General features: G+C 43.8%; 2 protein-coding genes across 19 annotated transcripts in view; one reads left to right on the top strand and one right to left on the bottom strand.

Moving 5' to 3' along the window:
* Positions 1 to 8,617, bottom strand: part of CFAP61 (cilia and flagella associated protein 61) — a 101,546-nt gene extending 92,929 nt beyond the window's left edge. For 9 of the 18 annotated variants that reach the window (XM_063391274.1, XM_063391277.1, XM_063391279.1 and 6 more), the window contains exons 1-5: positions 6,459 to 6,635; positions 5,673 to 5,823; positions 3,514 to 3,590; positions 3,039 to 3,106; positions 1,872 to 2,013 (exon numbers count right to left, since the gene is read on the bottom strand). In XM_063391274.1, the coding sequence (XP_063247344.1) occupies positions 1,872 to 2,013; positions 3,039 to 3,106; positions 3,514 to 3,590; positions 5,673 to 5,823; positions 6,459 to 6,634 (614 nt within the window). In that variant the 5' untranslated portion in view covers position 6,635. The other 9 variants (XM_063391283.1, XM_063391289.1, XM_063391290.1 and 6 more) reach the window with 7 other exon arrangements.
* On the top strand, positions 8,582 to 19,379 carry CRNKL1 (crooked neck pre-mRNA splicing factor 1). The gene is made up of 14 exons (XM_063391293.1): positions 8,582 to 8,778; positions 8,982 to 9,134; positions 9,782 to 9,873; positions 9,974 to 10,132; positions 10,489 to 10,655; positions 11,975 to 12,153; positions 13,111 to 13,281; positions 13,931 to 14,122; positions 14,847 to 14,906; positions 15,960 to 16,040; positions 17,570 to 17,809; positions 18,069 to 18,170; positions 18,678 to 18,926; positions 19,127 to 19,379. The coding sequence occupies exons 1-14, from the start codon at positions 8,731 to 8,733 to the stop codon at positions 19,292 to 19,294; spliced, it is 2,061 nt and encodes a 686-aa protein (XP_063247363.1). The 5' UTR covers positions 8,582 to 8,730; the 3' UTR covers positions 19,295 to 19,379.
* The last annotated feature ends 351 nt before the right edge of the window (positions 19,380 to 19,730 follow it).

Below are 19,730 nucleotides of genomic sequence, written 5' to 3'. Positions count from 1 at the left end.
CTCAAAAGAAACACTCAAAAAGCCTAACAATTGTACATCAAGTTAGTATGAAAGAGTTTTTTAACATATTGAAATATCCAGAGCTACAGCAGGAGGATGTGAAGTGGCAAAGGTCAGGCCTCAGGCGTTTTTCTTAAAATGCTCAAAAGCTGAGCAACAGGAGGAGCACAAGCTGCAGATTTGCTTCAGATCCATGTGGTAAAATTTAATATATGCAATAAAACACTTCTCAGAGATAGGCTTCAGCCAGAATACAGCCCAAGCTGGCAGCGTGAATCAGCCCACAAACAAACAGCATGGCTTTATCAAACAGACACATGTGGCACTGCCATCTGCGAGCACTGGTCAGTACAAACTTCCCTACACCATGTGGCAGAGTGTCCAAGGAATATGTTTCTCCCTAAACTTCAATCTCCACTGCAGGCATCAGAAATGCTAACTTAATGACCACTCTGCTACCTAGCTGCAAAGCAACACTTACATTTACTACATGCAAAAACAACTTCAAAGTAAATCAGAGTTAAATCAAACTACTGCTTCATAAAACATTACCCTACCAGCAGTCTTCTCACTGTGGAGAGGATAACAAGTGATCCAAAATTTGATGGATACATGTTCTATTTCAACCACACATCAGGAAAATCACCAGGCCCCATGGTCAGAAACTCAGCATTTCTCATGTCCTGGATGCAACACTGGCACAGGCAGAATACATATGGCAGGAAAAACCAAGAGTGGCAACAGTCATTGCACAGATAGAGAGAACAGACAAGCTGCAGAGAAATGCACACATCTGCCTCATGCACTGCAGGCAGCTGTGCTGAGCAGAAAGGAGAAAATAATTCAGTTTCACATTTTTAATGACATTTATGGCTGGGATCCCACAGCAAGAGCAAAGCTCTGCTAAAGGCACACTGTGTTGGGATATCAAATCTTTGCTCCAAACTGAGGCCATCAAAAAGGGTAGTAACACAATGGAAAGAGAATTGTATTAACCTATGATTTTCTTCAGCTCCCTCAGCAAGGTCAAGGAGACTGCTCCCCTGAAACACAGCCAAAGCCAAGGCAAGGAGCACTTCCACAGGAAAAACTGTACAGAAGAGAATTACTTTTCATGTCTGAAAGACTACTGGAAGTAGCGATTCTCTGGTCTTATTTACTTCTTTTAGGTAACAGGCCTACCTATTCAAGCTTTTCTTGACTGTTCAGCATGAAATAATGAGAAAATTAAAAACAAGTTGGAAGAGGTTTCAAGAAAACTGGAAACCACATGCACTCCCTAAAATACGTAGTGGTCTGTCACCCTGTTCTTTTGAAATTTTCCTAGCCTTCTGAATTGTTTACCTTCTCAGAGTCAGTTTCTCACAATATATAGCTCTGTGGTGGTTTTTTGTTTACATTCCTTTCTGGAGGAGGAGAGGAGTTGATTGACTGTCTATCTGACCAGTGCAGTTGGGGGGGGTGGTGATTCCATCCTCCAATCCACAGCTGGTGCGACAAAATGTATAAATACAAATGAAAGTAAAGTTCTGCCCTTCTTTCCCGCTTGGACATCTCCGGGTCTCTGTGTAGTTCTTTCATGTCCTATTGTGACAGTGGTCTAATTCAGCCAGCAGATCACAGAATAAATACCACTGACAAAAACCAGTCTTCCTACATAGATAACTAGTGTTAAAAAAAAAAAAAAAAAAAAAATTCATGTGATGTAGTAGAACAAAACCAGCATAATCCTAGAACTACCTAGTTTGGTTATCACAGAAAGCCAGAGCAGTCAAGCTAATCCTACTGATGCTGCAAACCAAAGAAGGAAAATGCTTCAGTTTCTTCCAGCCAGATGAGCTCAGGGAAGCACAAGCGAGGAGCTGCGTTACCTTGCTTGGCGCACGTACAGCTGTGGATGACACCGATGCCTGGGGCACGCCAACAACGTGAAACCTCTCTCCATGGGTGAGCCTGGAACAGCCATCATCCTTTCAAAGACATTCCCCATGTCCAGCTCTGAATGACTAAAACCTGTCAGGGCAACAGAGAAACTTCATTATCCAAGCTTTAAATTCGCTGCAAGACTGTCTGAGGAAAATGGAGTTTCAAACTTAAACCACAGATAGTAAAATGTTCCATGTCTTTTAGGTTAGGCAATGAGGCTGAAATGACAGCAGTATAAACATGTGAGGATCATCACCAAAGTCCTCTACTTAATCCAGCATTCCAAACCTGCATAAGCTCCATAGCAATCAGAAACTGGCAGAATCCAATCCCTATAAAAATAATACTGCCAATTCTCTATGCCTCTGGAGAATCCCTGTCAGGACTCACAGCGCTGAAGGAAAGCTGAGGTTGGTTGCCAGGGTGGATTTAACAAAATCCCTCATTCAAGCCCCGCTTTCTGTAGGTAACACACCACCACAGTGTGACTTGGAACTAACACGTCTGTAGAAGCTGGCATATTAGAAAAGTTCCAGCTCCCTTCTCAGCTCAGTGAAGTGAATGGTGGTTTATTAGTGTGAATTCAGGACCAAAATATCAAGTCTGGTGCTGTTCTCTGAATAACACATGTATTCTCTACCTTTGTACCTCCATTTTAAAAGAAATAATCTGAGTTTCCCTCTGTATATTCAGCAGCCTCTCTGAGCCTCAGCAAAGTGTCCTCTTCCAATCTATACTGGCTTGGCTAACTAAGAGAAAGCAACCAATTTCAAATCTCTTGGCTCTATTCAACCAGAAATCTTCACAAAACTTGTAGGGATTGATTTTTGAGGTCTTTACTCCTTTTTTGATGTACTGTTTCTGGCAAATTTAAAAATTGCAGGGAATGGACAGACTGCTGAATGGCTGCTGAAGTGAGCATAGAATCACAGGTACCTCTTGCACATGGAATCTTCACAAGAAGATACTTTTAGATTACATTTTCTACATGTCTATAAACTGATAACTGTTCTGAGTATTAGAAAAATAACACCACAACAAGCTCCCAGTGCATATTAAATTAGGTTTGTCATTGCTCTCACTTCAAGAATAAAACAGTATTAAACTCTTACCTAACCTCTCCTCAGGTGGTATAAAGAGAAGTATAAACTGCAGTTCTGGTAGTAAGATGAAAGCTCTCCTGGATAAATAACAAACATTCAGTCTTTCATTATTACACTCATCAATGACAGACAGCAGCTAGTTTTTTAATATATACTTTTTTTTCCTCCAGTGCTTGTAACCTTCCCTCCTAAGTCCATGTGGCTCAACAATTAAGATATTTCTGTAAAACAGTATCATTCGAAATTTATATGGGTAATTTTGACTGGTTTTCCTACCTTATTTCTTTCAAAGTTCCCAGTCTTTAAATTTCAAACATCCTCTTTTTTAATAGCAGTTTCCCAGTGGTGAGATATTTAACATACCAGGCCTTTGCTGGCAGATCTCTGATGCAGCATCTGGATGAGATGGTTTGACTTTGACAAACGTGACTGGACAACAGGAGTGGGCACATGCTTCACTACTCAAGGCTACACAGGAACTCACCTAACAATTTCTTGGGAACATCCAGCTGCATATTCTTCCTTTGCCACAAAGAGATGCACGAAGAGCGTATTCAAAGGCTACGAAATGAGGATTGAAAGTCTACAGCTCATGTTTATTCCACCAGCCTAAATATTAGTATGCATATACGTTTCCAATATACATGATCTGCACTCAAGGAACAGTAAAATATACATAAGTGAATTCAAAGCATGTGTAGGTAAAGTTATATGATTAAAGTGCTTTATAACATTTTACATTTTGTGCTTCTGCAACAGCAGCAGCTGTTTCTAAACGAAATATTCTACTCAGTTTACTACTGTTTGACTGCAATATACACTGTATATTTCATATTGAACTATTAATTCTCAACTAACAACATTCAATCACATTAAGCATTCAACATGTATCTGACAAAAACATTCTTTTTAGGTTTAAAAAAACCCAAACCAAAAGCTCACACATGTCTCATAATCCTAGAGTGTTTTTTTTTAAAGGTAGTAAGAAAAAATATAAATTTTAAGATTACATCATTAGAAACACAAATACCAGGTAGAAACAGGGCAGACTAACAGACACCTTTATCTTGTGCACCTCCAGTGAACAAGGAAAACCCCAGTGCTGGAATGGCAAGGGCTATTAAATAAGCTATTCTCTGGCATATTAATTACAAGTGCTGGGTCAGTGAAGGTCTGCCTGTAGATAAAAATACTTTAAATAGAAAACTTGGGATCTTCTGAATAGTATGATATTCAATTAAAACACCATAGCTAGAGTCATCAATAAACTTCAGAAATTTAAGAGCAAGAATGATTTCAATAGAGGCTGCAGTACACGGACCAGCATCAGGACAACAAACTATTGTGGCAAACATCCAAAGACATCCCTAAAAATCAGGCTGTTTGTTTGTTTGTTAGAACCAAATGGAAGAAATTTAAAAAAAAAATAGTAATGTTGAGGTCCAAGAGGACACCAAGTAAACCAGACTTGGACTGTAACTGCTTCCTAATAGTGCTGGTAACCAGACAATCCAGTAAAGCATCTTCACTTACTCCTTTCTGCATAAGTCAACCACCACTTAAGACCTTGAAATTAACTTCTGTGCTCTAGGAAAAAGACAGGTCAACTAAACTCCACAGAAATCCTATGTTCAGATGATCTCAGATTTGAAAAGCACACCTGCATGGATTTAATCTGCAGTTTACCAATGACATATGACATCTCATCAAGTTATAACCCAGAAAATGTTCAGAGTTTCTGCCAATGCAGAAGCATAAAACATTGAATCTTCTACACCTACTTTGGCAAATAAACTCCATTGTAGACAAATAAGACCTCTGCTGCCTGTCTGTTTCAAGGTATTTTTCACTACTGGTTCTGAGTAGTAATTTATTTTTCTTGTCTTTTCTCTGTAGGTCCCTGCACCAGATCCTCCAGAGCCATCACACAGCCCAAGGGAGATCACAGCACAGCAGAACCCCCAAAGCAGCTGCATCCTGAATGGAGTGGCTATGCCTGCCCACAGAGTGGCTCTCAAGGGGCAAACAAAATCCATTACAAGGAAATCACAGGTCCTTCTTGTACACTCCCTTTGGCTGTACTGATGGTTTCTTTTAAGAGCGCACATTTTCAAACACTGTTCTTGACAGTTTACCCCCAAGTCATTGCTTACCATCGCAGAAGACCCTGGAGAACTGATGAACAAAACACCCAGAGATAACTGCAGCACTGCCAACACCTTATAATGGCATGTGCTGTCCACCTTATAAGTGGTTGGGGTTTAACATTTTCTGTATTTTCTCAGCAATCCCACTATCTAGTTCCCAGCTGCACTCGGTGATGGGGGAAGCATTTGAGTGCTAAACTTGCAAGGGCCTGTTTCTAGTCCATAGGTCCTACCAGAAATTCACAAGCTCACCCAAGGAGCCCATGCAAAACTCACCAGCACGCAAAGCAAAGAGTAGCAGTCTCCCCACCAGCATCAAGCAAGCTCACTGCAGAATTGAGATGCCCATGTCAGCACAAGGGTTTCAAAAGGAATCTACCACCTTCTGCATCCTGAATGCCTCAACTCTACCAGAAAAAGATTGTAAATGCCCACAAGTACTTTTCATACCTGAACCTTAAATGAAAACTCAACTAAAATCACACAATTTACTTACAGTGCACTTGTTGTTAGCATAGTTTTCATGCAGGAATGGTTCCCATTCAGCCTGATCAGTGATATTCCAATTGGGATAGTCCAGAAAGGCAGCATGGGCTATAACCTCATTCTTCTCATTGCAGAGTGTCAAAGCAAGATTTGATAGTTCTCTATGAAAACAGTTTAATTTTGCACAAGTTGAAGAAACTTCACATAGAAAAGTGACTGACTGTGAATTCAGCCTGCTGGAACAGCAAAATTAGCCATGTTCAAGAGAGTTCCCAGGATCAGGCCTCAATAAAACTTCATTATCCATATGCTAACTTGGTATTGTTGCTTCAGTTCCACATACTTGTGTTCTAACATTATAAAAATTCAGGTGGACTTTCAAATCGTCAATCATATTTGTAAATTTGAGATGCAACACTTAGACATTCCCTTCTGTTTGTATGTTTCTCCATGCATCTCTTTTTTTCCCAAACAGCTGTTAAACAAGATTTTTGCTATGAAGGGGTAAAAACGTAAGTGACCCACCCATATCTGTCTGCTGATAGTTTTATCACGTGCTACTCAACAGCATTTCTTCTGAGCTTTTGCAAATGGAAGCTAGTATAGAATTAAACCTTGTCCACCACAGCAGGGACCCAGGTTTGCACAGTCGTGCATGAGACATACATAAAAGTGGATTTTCTTTCCTTTTTCAGAAATAGCACAAAAAGTCATTAAGTCACACCAAATCAAGGTTCAGAAAGTTTTCTCTCATTTTAAGTGTAATTGCCTGATAACCTAAAACACTATTACTTACAGAAGGTAAGTGACATCAATCCTTCCGTAGAGGTCTTCTGTGACAGGGCTGAGGAGGCTGATAATGCCTGGGACATCGTGTGACTCTGTCCTTCTGGCAGTGACTACCTCTGTATTTCCCCTCCAGGAAGTTACTGTGGCCATCCCACAGGCTGCACTGAGAACCAAGGAAAACATTGCAGCTCCAGCCATCCCGCTGCCATCCCCTGCCCAACACAGTCACTTCAGGAGGGTTTTCATAACTCTAAATTGGGGCAGCTCCTACAGATTCTGGGGCCTGATTCCTGCATGCATGCCTGTACAGTCAGTGCACACTTGAAATGCAGCAGGCAAACACTCCTATTGTGTGAATCCTACAGATGAAATTAATAGTTTTAATAGGCTACAGCTGCTTTCCTATTTATTCATTTGCAGGCTAACCAAGATCTTCAAAGTCAAAGCCTTCAGCGAGAGGCTCAGCTGTGGGCAGTCAGGGGAAGCAGGCTGGAGGCTCAGCTGCAAACAACCAGGGCAACAACATCCCGATTAAACAGCAGCTTCAGGTGAATGTGAACTCAGGTGAGTTAACTGTATTTTGTCCAGAACTGCTCCTCGAATTTCTTTTAAGGTCAATAGCAGGGCTTAAATTTCAGAAGGAATTCAAAGTTCTGTGGTTGTTAAAAGTTCTACTGCTTTCCTAGGCAGAAAAAGAATGGCGGGGGTAGAGTTTTGTGGTTCCGCATTGACAAGATGTGCCAAGCACAACCGATTTGTTGATCCACCCAGCAACTTCAGAGCACACGGGGCAGCAGATCCTCAAATCATCTGTGACCATGCCCTCGGCTCTAACACCTTTCAGCTGTGTGTCTGTTCAGTACTGCAGACTGCTGTGACCTAGCCAACAATCAGGCACGTGAAATAAAGCAACCAAACAATGGCTTCCCACAATTTCTTAAGTATACGTGCAAAATATAGCAGTACAAACGAAAAAAAAAAAAAAGTCTAAATCAACACACCTAGATCAGCAGAGCAATTTCCCTCACTCTGCCAAACACAACAGCCACTTCTAACAGTGACTCCAAACCCAAATGCAATGCTCAGCTATTTACGCACTGCATTTCTCAAGTAAAATGAAAAAACAAAACAAAACAAAAAAAAATTCAGATTTTCGCACCTTTTAAATACAGATAGTCACATGCACTCTTACATCTTTCACAGACAAACACGACATTCCAGCGCGAGTCCTGAAATTAACCTGAAGCAACACAACCTCTGCAAACATGCCTCAATTTCAAAAAATGAAAACTAACGCGAACTTTAAAGGGCCATTCATCCACTAAAGTTTACCACTAAGATAACTTCAACTGAGGAAAACCGTTTGCCACACTTTCATTGTCAATTGTTTAACTTAAAGCAAAAAAAACCCAAAAACCCCCACAATTTAAACAAACAAACAAAACCCCGAACAAACAAACAAAAAAAATCCCCGTACCCCCATCTCCACCATCTCCCCTAAACACTCTTGCAGCCCGCAGGGAGCGAAAGAAGCATTTACACAGTAAAAATGTACCATTTTCGTGAGGAAATGCGCGCCCCAGAGACACCCAGAACAAGCAGAGGAAGGCGTTGAAGCAGTTCCCTCCCGCCTCCTCACACAAACGCTCTCTTGAGGCACAAGTATGATTCCACGCAGTTTTTTGGTGTTTGTAGCCCAAAACACATCGAAAGCGTACGTACCTCGAGAGGGCTGTAAGGAGCTGCGGAAGGCTACTGCGGGCGGCTCTTGACGAGCAAGCCCGGTGGCGCGGGGCGAAGAGGGGCCGGACAGTGCCGGGGGCGGGGCCGAAGGCTGGACAGGGGGGCCGGACACCGTGGCTGGACCCCCGCGCTGTCCATGGACTACCCCGAGCCTTCACGGCCCCTGGGCGCCAGCGACCCCCTCAGGCACGCGGGCCACGCCCACGTACGCGGACAGACCCTCGCCGCCTCGCAGCCAGAGGGCGGCCCGCGGGGCGCGGGCACACAGATGCGCACTCACCTGCCCTCACCTGTCCCCAGCGCGGAGCGGAGCGGCCACAGACCGTCCCAAGGACGAGACAGACGGGACAGATGGAACAGATGAGCTGAAGGACGAGACAGACTGAACAGACGCTCCCACGGACAGAACGGACACTACCAACGCCCGCCCACCGCCGCGCGGGGACGCGTCGCCGTTACCGCGGCAACGACGCTGGGGCGGTGCTGCGTGAGGTCAGGAGTGCCGGGGCGGGGCTGGCGCGCACAGCGGCGGCAACATGGCGTCTACGGCGGCCGGGAAGCAGCGCATCCCCAAAGTGGCGAAGGTGAGTGGCGGGGACGGCGGCGGTGACCCTACAGGAACCTCCCCGGGACCCCTTGATCCCCACTTGCCGCGGGCTGGCGGATCCCGGCGGGCTTCGATGCCGCCTGTGGCGGGCACCGCGCTTAGCGAGGCGCCGGAGGAAATTGACCGTCTCGGTACTGCGTCGCGAAATGTGAGCCTAACCCCCTTGCAATTGCCTTGCAGGTGAAAAACAAGGCACCCGCCGAAGTTCAGATCACAGCGGAGCAGCTTCTGAGAGAGGCAAAGGAGAGGGAGCTCGAGCTTCTCCCACCGCCTCCGCAGCAGAAGATCACAGATGTTGAAGAACTAAACGACTATAAACTCCGGAAGAGGAAGGTATAGTAAAAAAAAACACCAAAAAAAACACCAAAAAAAACCAAAAAAAAACCAAAAAAAAACCAAAAAAAAAACAAAAAAAAAAAAACAACAACAACAAAAACCACCAAAAACCCACAACCCCCCACCCCAGGTTTAATCTCGACACTCGCATAAAGCACTGAAATTTCACTGTTTTTAACTTAAACAAGACATATTCCTTGTTCCTTGTGGACTTTCCACGTGGACATCAATTTTTTTAAACCCTATTTCATGCTACCCTTTAGCAAAATCTGTAATTTGTGGATGTGTTGCTTGACAAAATCTGGTAGCAAGTAACATCTCCCCCGTGCCCATGTTCAGAACACTGAAAGGGTAATTACTTACACAATAGGTGTTTTCTTGATTACCACCAGTATCTGGCCAGCCACTATAAAAGAACATGAACAAAAAAATAAATAGCATTACAATAACGCTGAGTTATAAATCTTTTAAAGTAATTCCTTTGCTTGTGCAGATTTACCCATGGTTTTGCTTGGCTTTTTGCTTTGAAAATGCCTAAGCAAAGCAACAATATTCCTAATCGTAATAAAAATACCTCATAAGCCATTTTTGATGTGAATGGTCTGCAGAAGGATTTTGACTTACAGATGTAATTTTCTCCTCAGACTTTTGAAGATAACATAAGAAAGAACAGGACTGTTATCAGTAACTGGATAAAGTACGCACAATGGGAGGAAAGCCTGAAGGAAATCCAGAGGTAACGATGATGCAGCAGTAGGCGTCTCTTACAAGCATTTTTAGACACACACCAAAGTCTCGGACGCACGTTTTACCTGCCCTGTACTCATGTTTTCCAGAGCCCGTTCCATTTACGAGCGTGCCCTGGATGTGGACTACAGGAACGTCACCCTCTGGCTGAAATATGCCGAGATGGAGATGAAGAACCGCCAGGTCAATCATGCCCGGAACATCTGGGACCGGGCCATCACCACCCTGCCCAGGGTGAACCAGTTCTGGTATGGTGGCAGAGCAAGGAGCACCCCTGCTAGCCCCAAGGGCCACACAGCATTTGGTTTTTCTAGGGTTATGCAGATTATCCTGTTTCTCCAAGTCTTCAGGCTAGTCTGAACAAAAAAGGAGGAAGGCTGAAGTTTTGGAAAGGTTTTATACTTTTTAAGTGGCAAGAGCCTTGGGAGAGAAGGATGTTTTTGTGCCTGGATGCTGCCTGTCACTGCTGTGCCTACAGGCATTTCTGGGGTGGGAGGAAATAGGTAAGGGAAGCTCAGAGATGCTCTTAGAAGAGATTTCTCCAGAAATCCCTGAGTGGACATATTCACCATGTAATTGCAGAAACTCTGTCTCCTTTCCCTAGGTACAAGTACACGTACATGGAAGAGATGCTGGGGAATGTTGCTGGATCACGCCAAGTGTTTGAACGGTGGATGGAGTGGCAGCCAGAGGAGCAAGCCTGGCATTCCTACATCAACTTTGAGCTGAGATACAAGGAGGTGGACAGAGCACGAAGCATTTACGAGAGATATATCCTTTTCAGAGCATTGTGACTTTGTGACGGGTTAAGGTCTCTGTTCTTTATTTCCTTCCCAAGTATTCCATGTCCAGCAATGTCCCTGTGCTCCTTTCTGCTGTGGTATGCTGGGAATGAGCCACCACTATGGGAGCCAGCAGTAGCTGTTAAAAGCATGTTTAGGGAAAGCCTCCAGATTCAGTGCAACGGCTGCAGGTCCTGCCACAACGGTATCTGTTTAACTGCACTCATGCACCCAGCTCTATGGTAGCCATTGTTTGTTTCAGGTTTCTCCTCAGATTTTCCCTGACCTCTCAGGGTTGCTGTTCCCTGAGATTCTCCTCGGGGTTGTTGTTCCCCGAGGTAATAAGGTTTTCAGGACTCTCTCTCCTTCTCAGGGTTGCTGTTCCCTGGGACTTTCCTCGGGATTGCTGTTCCCCGAGGTAAAAGGGTTTTCTCTCAGAGTTGCTGTTCCCCGAGGTAATAAGGCTTTTGAGCTTCTCTTCCCCAAAAGGTCTCACGCTGGAGCCAGAGCAGACAAGCTGAGTCCGCTAGTGCATATTTCCAAGGTTGTTTATTCTTCATTCTCTCTCAGTTCTTTCTCAGCTCTGCCAGGTGTCTCCAGCAGAGCAGGACATGCGGCAAACTGGGGCAGATCAGAGAGTCCCAGACTTTTTGTACCATTTCTCTGACCCAACCACCATCCACAATGTACTTTTTATTTACAGAATTTTACCAATACTTACTACCTATGTTAACATGTCATTTCTACTCTAAACCAATCCTTGTAATACAACTCAGCAGAAAATGGGGGAAAAGAACAAGAACAAGGACGACAGGACCACTCCCCAATTCCTCCATCTTGCCTCTTCAAACCCATATACTGCAAATCCTAGATTCTACATTTACACTCTGTGATAAACTAACTACTACTTATTTTGAATTCTTTCAGCTTGTGATTCTTCATACAATGTGGGCATTCACTCCCATGGACAGGGATCAGATGCAGTGTCCTCCTGGGCTCTGTGTGAGGCTGGTTGACCCCCTTGTACAGATCCCAGACCCCCCTGTCCGGTCTCCAAACCCTCCAGGGTAGCCAGAGGGATGTTCTAGACTCCGACACTGGCCCTTATCCCTTTTTAAGTTCTCAGTAAGGCACAAAGCCTTTGCATGCTTAGACTTGTCAATATCTTCTTCCCAGCTGCATGTATTGTTCCCCGCATGCACCATCCTGGGAGCTGTTTGATGTAGTCCTTGAGCTGGTAGTCCCTGGGAAGTGCACAGCTGGAGATGTGCCACTCAGCCAGCGCTGTTTCTTTAACAAGAGCTGTACTTGTCCTTGTTCACCCCGATGTGAAGAACTGGATCAAGTACGCGCGCTTCGAGGAAAAGCACAGCTACTTTGCCCACGCCAGGAAGGTGTACGAGAGGGCGGTGGAGTTCTTTGGGGAGGAGCACATGGATGAGCACTTGTATGTGGCTTTTGCCAAGTTTGAAGAGAACCAGAAAGAAGTAAGAACTTCTTGATAGCACATCTGAGTCATGCCAGTGTTTCTTCTTGAATATCAAAACTTAAGACATTTATCGTTCACTGTAATATTTGTAGTTCCCAGCACCTTGTAGTCTGAATTAGGGAGACAGTGTTTTGCTCACCTCTAGTTGCCTTTTGGTGACGTCAATAAAATGTGCTCTAAGGGAGATCTGCCCAGCCCAAGACCAGCAGCATTGGCTCAAACCTATATCCTCAGACTGGAGAGGTTCTGAGAGGTTATAGGCCTGCATGATAGAAAACTGGATTGGTCCAGATGTTTTTCACAGTCTCTAAGTTCGCTGTCATTATGGTTTTCAGACAGTATGGAAATAACGACGTCTCTTGTTGTGATGCAGAAATGAGAGCAATCTTTATTCTTCTACATTCTCTTTTTATACAGTAATTTGATACAATTCATATGATTGGTCCTTAGAGCTTACACTCCTTTATAAACATCTTTTGCCAGGAAACACATTGAAAAAACACTACCTGCTGATGGTTTTCACTTCCCAAGGATTGTTTTGTTCTTCTTTGAGATTTTCCCAGGCCAGAATGAGAAAGCTGCTTGCCTTTCACACAGACCCTAGCAGTGCCTGAAGCCTAAATTTAGACCATTTTCAGTACCCATAGTTTCCAGGCTGTTAAGAAATTGAAGATGTTTTGTGAACCCCAAACCACAACCTCTTAAATTGGTTTAAATATTCTAAACCTGTAAATGAATAAGGGATGATGGGGCTGGCATTTTGGGGGTTATTTTTTCCTTCTCAAAATTTACTCTTATAGAAGATCTGTGTTAGTCCTGTTCTAAAGCAATCACATATGTTGGGATGTTCCACAGTTTTGTATTCTATTAAATATATCCAAAAGCTTATTGAAAAACTGGGGAAGGACAAAACCTGCTTTGTAAATATTTTTCAAATTATATTTAATATTTTCAGTTTGAAAGAGTGAGGGTTATCTACAAGTATGCCTTGGATAGAATACCAAAGCAGGATGCCCAGAATCTCTTCAAGAATTACACCATCTTTGAGAAGAAGTTTGGAGACAGGAGGGGAATCGAGGACATCATTGTCAGCAAGAGGAGATTCCAGTACGAGGAGGAGGTGAAGGTATGTGGGACAGGTACCCTCTAGTCTCACTGTACAGCCAGCTGACACTCAAGGGACACAAGTATTTTGTCATAATTGAGGCTGATGAGTTTCACATTAAAAGTCAGTCCAAAAAGCCACCAAGGGAATGATCATTTTGGAGCCAGAATTCCTTCCCTGGGGAAGAGAATGAAATCTGCATTCAATGCCTTTTTTGTTTCTCTTTTCTAATCTAGATTGTGCAGGCCAGGGGTTTGGATTGAACTCAAGGCTTGGTACCCTTAGGGATAATGCAGTTCAGCTTGTAGTTACTACTTAGGCAGTAGCCTTTACAGGACACCTCACCTGTGTATAAATACCTTTTTGTGAGAAAACAGCTGCACTACACCTGTCTGCTATTCAGTCCACACTGCACATTTCATCATTCCTTATCCCTTCTCATACTTGGATTGCCTTCATTGATACAATGCTGAGGGCAAAATAAAACTTAAAACAAAGTCACTTATAACGTGAAAGGTCTACCATAAGCATCCCCAAGACTGACAGTTTTTTGTTAATATTTCAGTGATCTATTTTAAAGGGGAAATTCTGATTAAGTAAAGGATGGCGCTTGGTTGGTTTCAGTGGCTTAATTTTGTTTGCTGTTGCCCCACTCCCCTGTCTCTTGAAGGCAAACCCCCACAACTACGACGCGTGGTTCGACTACCTGCGGCTGGTGGAGAGCGACACAGACGCCGAGACTGTGCGGGAGGTATACGAGAGAGCCATCGCCAACGTGCCCCCCATCCAGGAGAAACGCCACTGGAAGAGGTACATCTACCTCTGGATTAACTATGCACTCTATGAGGAGCTGGAGGCAAAGGCAAGTAGTGACAATTCGGGGATTTCCTTTTCCATATAGTAAATAGCTGCTGATATTTCAATAGGAAAACCAAGAACTAAGTATTCCCTACGTTACTAGTTTTGTGTAACATGCTACAAGATTTACTATTTAAATATAGAATTTGGTTTTTTTCTTCTGGTTTTCCCTCCTGTGCGTAAGGGAGGGAAAGAACCAAATTTGTTTCACCCCAATTCATTCAGAAACACACTGATAACAAAAGCAGGAGTGGGTATTTCTGGTGGCTCTGGCTGAACTGCCCATGGCAGACTGTTACCTGGACTTGTGAAATAGTTTTATAGTTAACAAAAATTGTTTGTGAAGCAGCCACGTTGTTGCTGCTTATAGTGGTCTTTGAGGCTGTGCAAGTATTTATTTTGTTTCCAGTCGAGGAACATTAGAGCTGCTCTGAGTACAGAACACCTGTTCATTGTCTGTTAAGGGAAAAGACATATTTTTCCTCTCACAACCAGGACACTCCTTGTTTTATTGTTGGTTTCCTAGCACTGAACCTTGCTTTGAAAAGGTAAGTCTTGCTGATTCAGAAGCTACCAACTTTAAATTGTGCACACTAAGTAGATCAGCATTCCTGATTCTAACCAGCTTGACTTTAGATACTGTCCTGCAGTTTTGCAGTCATTGCAGGGTTCAAATTCAGCATAATCTCAGCAGTAAACAAAGTGTTTAATGCTGCCTGTCCTTACAGGATGCAGAGCGAACCAGACAGGTGTATCAGGCATGCCTTGAGCTCCTGCCCCACAAGAAGGTATGGCTCCTCCAGAAGTTTGGCTTGAGTTTTGGGTTAAAATGCCCTCAATAAGATCCTTTAGTTTTCTTCCCCTCCCCAACATTCAGGGGTGTAAGCAGCGCCAAACTGCTGCTAGTGGGTTCTTGAAGGCTTTGCTTAAAACTTCATGTATCCCTTCCAGTTTCTCAAAACGTCCACCTTCCAAAATGGATGGGGAGGTTTTCAAGCTAAAGTGCAAGATGTCTGTCATTTGCATCACAGAGGGAAACGGCAGGGGAAGCACTGGAGTCAGGATTCCCTCATACATATGAGACACGAGGGTTTTTCCAGTATTTTCAAATTACTAAGTAGACTCTAAAAGTCATAGTCGGAAAATAGGGAAGACCACTTAGTTTTTGCTTGCTTGCATTCCTCCTCAAGCAGGATCGTTCCCCAGTCTCTTGCAAGTTTGCATGACACTTGAGGCTCTTCTTAACCAGGTTAACACCTTTTATAGCATCCAGTGGCCCCATGGTCACCCCTGAGGCAGCTGCGTTTGACAAAACAGCTGTCAGATCTGTCTTCCCCATTACAATTGGTCTTCAAGGCTGCTTGATTGGGGTTTTGTGGGTTGTTTTTTTTTTTTGCTTGTGAACTTTAAAATATCCATGTGGTCAAACCCTTAGAACTGCATTGCCTTGGAATGTCAGAAAATCCTTGTTCATGTTCTTTTTCTAGTTTGTCATTTATTGTGTCATCTGAGTGTTAGATTAATCTCTAGTTATTAAGAGCTGATTAGCTATTAATTGATACAGCAATAGCTGATGTTTTGCCAGTTGATGATTGGTTAAAAAACTATTTTCTCTGCTCTAAAAGACCTGTGTCATGGCCATTTTTCCTTTTACCCCAATATATATCCTGTCATAGAGGTTGTTTTAGATAATGAACTCTAAACCTTTCAGCAGGAAAACACTGAGATCAAATGAAATTACCTGAAGTAGCAATACAAGTATCTTGTATAGACAGAATGCTTATTTTTTTAAGCAGCGTGTACAGTATTATCTAAATAGAACTTTGTTCTTTTTCTTCCAGTTTACATTTGCCAAAATGTGGCTGCTGTATGCACAGTTTGAAATTCGCCAGAAAAATCTCCCCCTTGCCAGAAGGGCTTTGGTAAGCTTTCATCAGAGGCATAATTGACTTCACTAACACAGGAATGGCATTAAAAGATCTTAAATTGTCGTTTTTAAATTGCTGATTTAATCCAGTTAAAATAAAGCATCTGAGAAGTCTGCAGAGGCTAGCATTTGCTGTCATGTATGATTTGAAAAGAAATGTAGCTTGTTCTGATGAATTAGCCCCCGGGCAGAAAGCACTCCTCTGAATGTAGAGCACCCACATCAGATCAGTGCTCTTACAAGTTCTTAGCTGCTGCTGCTGGCTTATGGTGATACTTGCTCTAACAATAGTGTTTTTAAAAGCATTGTAGATGAATGGGAGGTTTGACTCCAGAAAATTAGGACCTGCCAAACTGCATGCCGGTCCCAACTGCTGGTAAAAGCAATCACAGGATCTTCAGGCAGGCTCAGGAGCTGCAAGCAGGTTCACTCCGTGAATGTTAGCATGTCAAGGGACAGCAGGGGCAGTGTGATGGGGCAGCAAGAAATTACATCTTTTGAAATGAAAAATTCTTTTCCTTTCAGTTCAGATATTCTTAGGTAGCTCAGGCATTTTGAGAGACAGCCAATGTTGGTAGCAGTTGAGGTGGTTTGATTTTAAAGAGCAAACTGATGGGGTTTCCACCCAAACGGTGACGGAAGGCATGTGAAGAATTGAGCATATTCTGGAATACCAGTGGCATCTGTAGGGCTCTAATGGTGACCAAACTGATAATTCCAAGTGGTGATTTCCTTCATTTTTAATAAATTCCAAGGTTCTGAACATCTAGGAACATTGTGCAGGAAAACTGTGGTAAGGGAATTCCATCTCAAATTACCTTACACTGGCTTGAGAGAGCAGAATTCACATTGGTTAGTAAACAATACTTATCTGTAGAAGTGATTCCAAGGCCAAGCTCACTAAAGCCTATATCAGATATGCCCATTCTTACTCAACTCTTGTTTTAAGAGATTCCCAAACTAAGAATCCAGAATTGCCTCTCACAGCTTGGCTCAGGACGGACAGTTTTCTTCAGAGACTGAGGAATATCAGAAAGAAAATACTTCATAAAGACATTATTCTCTACCTGTCTATTGCTGCTAGCTAGCAGGCAGGGGTGGGCAGCCATTCTCTGTGCCAGGAGGAATAGTGTGTGGCCACAGTTTGTTTGCTATTACTTGTTTTATGAGGTGCTTCAGAAGTGCTTACCTGGCAGGCTGTTACAGACTGGCACTGTGCTTCAGGTGCTCAGCTGATGAACCAGGGTAGGTTCCACTCATACTCCATGGGGAGCCCACATTATGTGAAAGAACGACAAGTGATGAATGTTTTCTGCTTCCCTGGCTCTTGGTGTTTATTGATGCACATTTGTTCTGCAAACACTGGTTGAATTTGCTGCTGGCCCTGAACAAGCTGAATAAACTGCAAAAAAATGAGTTGTAGTTCAAACACTTAGAAAATTGAGTAGGGGCTTTATTTTCCTGCAAGATCACTACAGGTTTGTTTGGTTGGTTTTTTTGTTTGTTTGTTTTTTTGCATAACAGGGGACATCCATAGGTAAATGTCCGAAAAACAAACTGTTTAAAGGTTACATTGAGCTAGAGTTACAACTGCGTGAATTTGACCGTTGCCGAAAACTGTATGAAAAATTCTTGGAGTTTGCACCAGAAAACTGTACATCCTGGATTAAGTTTGCTGAGCTGGAGACCATCCTTGGGGACATTGATCGCGCCCGGGCCATCTATGAGCTGGCTATCAGCCAGCCCCGGCTGGACATGCCAGAGGTGAGCAGGGAGGGGACTGATTTTAAGGTATTTATTGCACAGTGTGGCTGATGAACATGTAAATAATCCACCAGATAAAACATGAGGTGAAAACTGAATGGTTGATGGGTACCAGCTTTGGTGCTGCTCAGTCCTAATCCCAGCCTGTGCTGCCAGTGAACAGCTTGACCTCCTTTCTCAGGGAAATTTCACCTTTATCAATTCTCTTCCCCTCCCAGTGTGCTCAGGATGAACATGATGAGAGGCTTCTCTGTTGCAGGTGCTTTGGAAATCCTACATTGACTTTGAGATTGAGCAAGAGGAGTATGAGAAAACCAGGAGCCTTTACCGGCGGTTGCTGCAGCGCACACAGCATGTCAAGGTATGTGTGGGCACCCAGTACACAGGTGGCCCTGAACCTGGCCCACTGCCAGGGAAAGCCTGAGCTGCCTTGGCTCAGATCAGCCCAGCTTCAGGTCCATGTCTGTGCTCTGAAGGGGGGAGGGAAGTTCCTGAATTCCATGCAACGTATCTCAGATGAAAGAAGCTTTTCCAAGCAGCCCTCTTTGCTGAGCAGCTTTGGGATCTTAGTTGCTAAAACATTGCAAGGAAAACTGATTTTCCAGTGTCGCTTGGTGCTGTCATTGACTAAATTCACAGATTTCTCATGACTTGAAACAGCCACAAGAAACTGATCCATGTGCCTTATGTGGATGTTGTGCCCTGCTGAAATTGGGTGAATCTCACTTGTGTAAAATGGATTTTCTGGGCACCTGCTGGCATTGATGTTAGCTTTTATTTTTTGCTGCTTTGTTGTTTTTAACCTTTGCCCTGGCTGTGGTGGCACAGAGCAAGGGCTGGAGCTGTGGTTTATGTGCTGTGTCCGCAGGTGTGGATCAGCCTGGCGCAGTTTGAACTGTCAGCAGGGCAGGAGGAGCGGCTGCCACGCTGCCGGCAGGTCTACGAGGAGGCCAACAAGGCCATGCGCAGCTGCGAGGAGAAGGAGGAGAGGGTCATGCTGCTCGAGTCCTGGAGGAGTTTTGAGGACGAGTTCGGCACCGATGCCACTAAAGAGAGGATAGATAAACTGATGCCTGAGAAAATAAAGAAGAGGAGAAAGCTGCAGGCTGAAGATGGGGTAAGGAAAAATGCTTGCAGTAGTGGCTGTGAGCCCTCGGTGGCTTTGTGCTTTATGGACTCAGCTGCTGGGCAGGGGATAGCAAACACTGGCTTCAATTTTCTATTTTTCCTCTAATTTCTCTTTCTTATTAGAAGCACCTCCTAATAGCCAACATTAACGTGCAAATTAAACTCATTTTGTGGTATTTTTCTCTCTAGTCTGATGCTGGATGGGAGGAGTACTATGATTATATTTTCCCAGAAGATACTGCCAATCAGCCCAACCTCAAACTCCTGGCTATGGCAAAGCTCTGGAAGAAGCAGCAGCAGGAGAATGAAGCTGCAGCCATGGATCCTGATAAGGACATTGATGAGAGCCAGACTTAATACCTTGCCTTTTCCCACCCCTTTCCTGGGCCATTGTACAGTATTTTCATTGCTGATAAATAAATGTATTTGGAAAGTTTTAGTATTACTGACTTGAGATGGATTTTGTGTGGAAGACAAGCACCATCTTCAAGTTGATTCCTGTTGGGGGTTGAGGTCTTTTTCTTTCCTTTTTTCTTTACTTGTTACCAGTGGATTTTTTTCCCCATTGTCTTGATAAGAAGCACTGATGGCTGCGTGGTTCAGACGGGGAGGGGAGGGGAAACGCTCACTCGATTGGAGCCTTCGAAGGAGGGCGGTGTAGCTGCTGGCTTGGGGAAAAGAACTCACTTTGCTACAGAAGTCAGCTTGCTCCTGTTTCTTCTGTTGTGGGGTGAGCCTCTGCTCCTGGGAGCAGCCACTGAACTGGGACCTTATCTCCTGCTTCGCTGCAGGA

Source organism: Prinia subflava, chromosome 2 (genome assembly GCF_021018805.1).
Source record: "Prinia subflava isolate CZ2003 ecotype Zambia chromosome 2, Cam_Psub_1.2, whole genome shotgun sequence".
NCBI lineage: Eukaryota > Metazoa > Chordata > Aves > Passeriformes > Cisticolidae > Prinia > Prinia subflava.
The sequence above is the reverse complement of the archived record's forward strand: the minus strand, read 5'-3'. Positions and strand labels throughout refer to the sequence as shown.

Coding starts and splice junctions, on each gene's coding strand:
- CRNKL1 (XM_063391293.1), top strand. CDS start 8,731: ATGGCGTCTACGGCGGCCGGGAAGCAGCGCATCCCCAAAGTGGCGAAG. Junction 14,123..14,846: donor ATGAGGAGCTGGAGGCAAAG/GCAAGTAGTGAC, acceptor CTGTCCTTACAG/GATGCAGAGCGAACCAGACA. Junction 18,927..19,126: donor AGCTGCAGGCTGAAGATGGG/GTAAGGAAAAAT, acceptor TTTTCTCTCTAG/TCTGATGCTGGATGGGAGGA.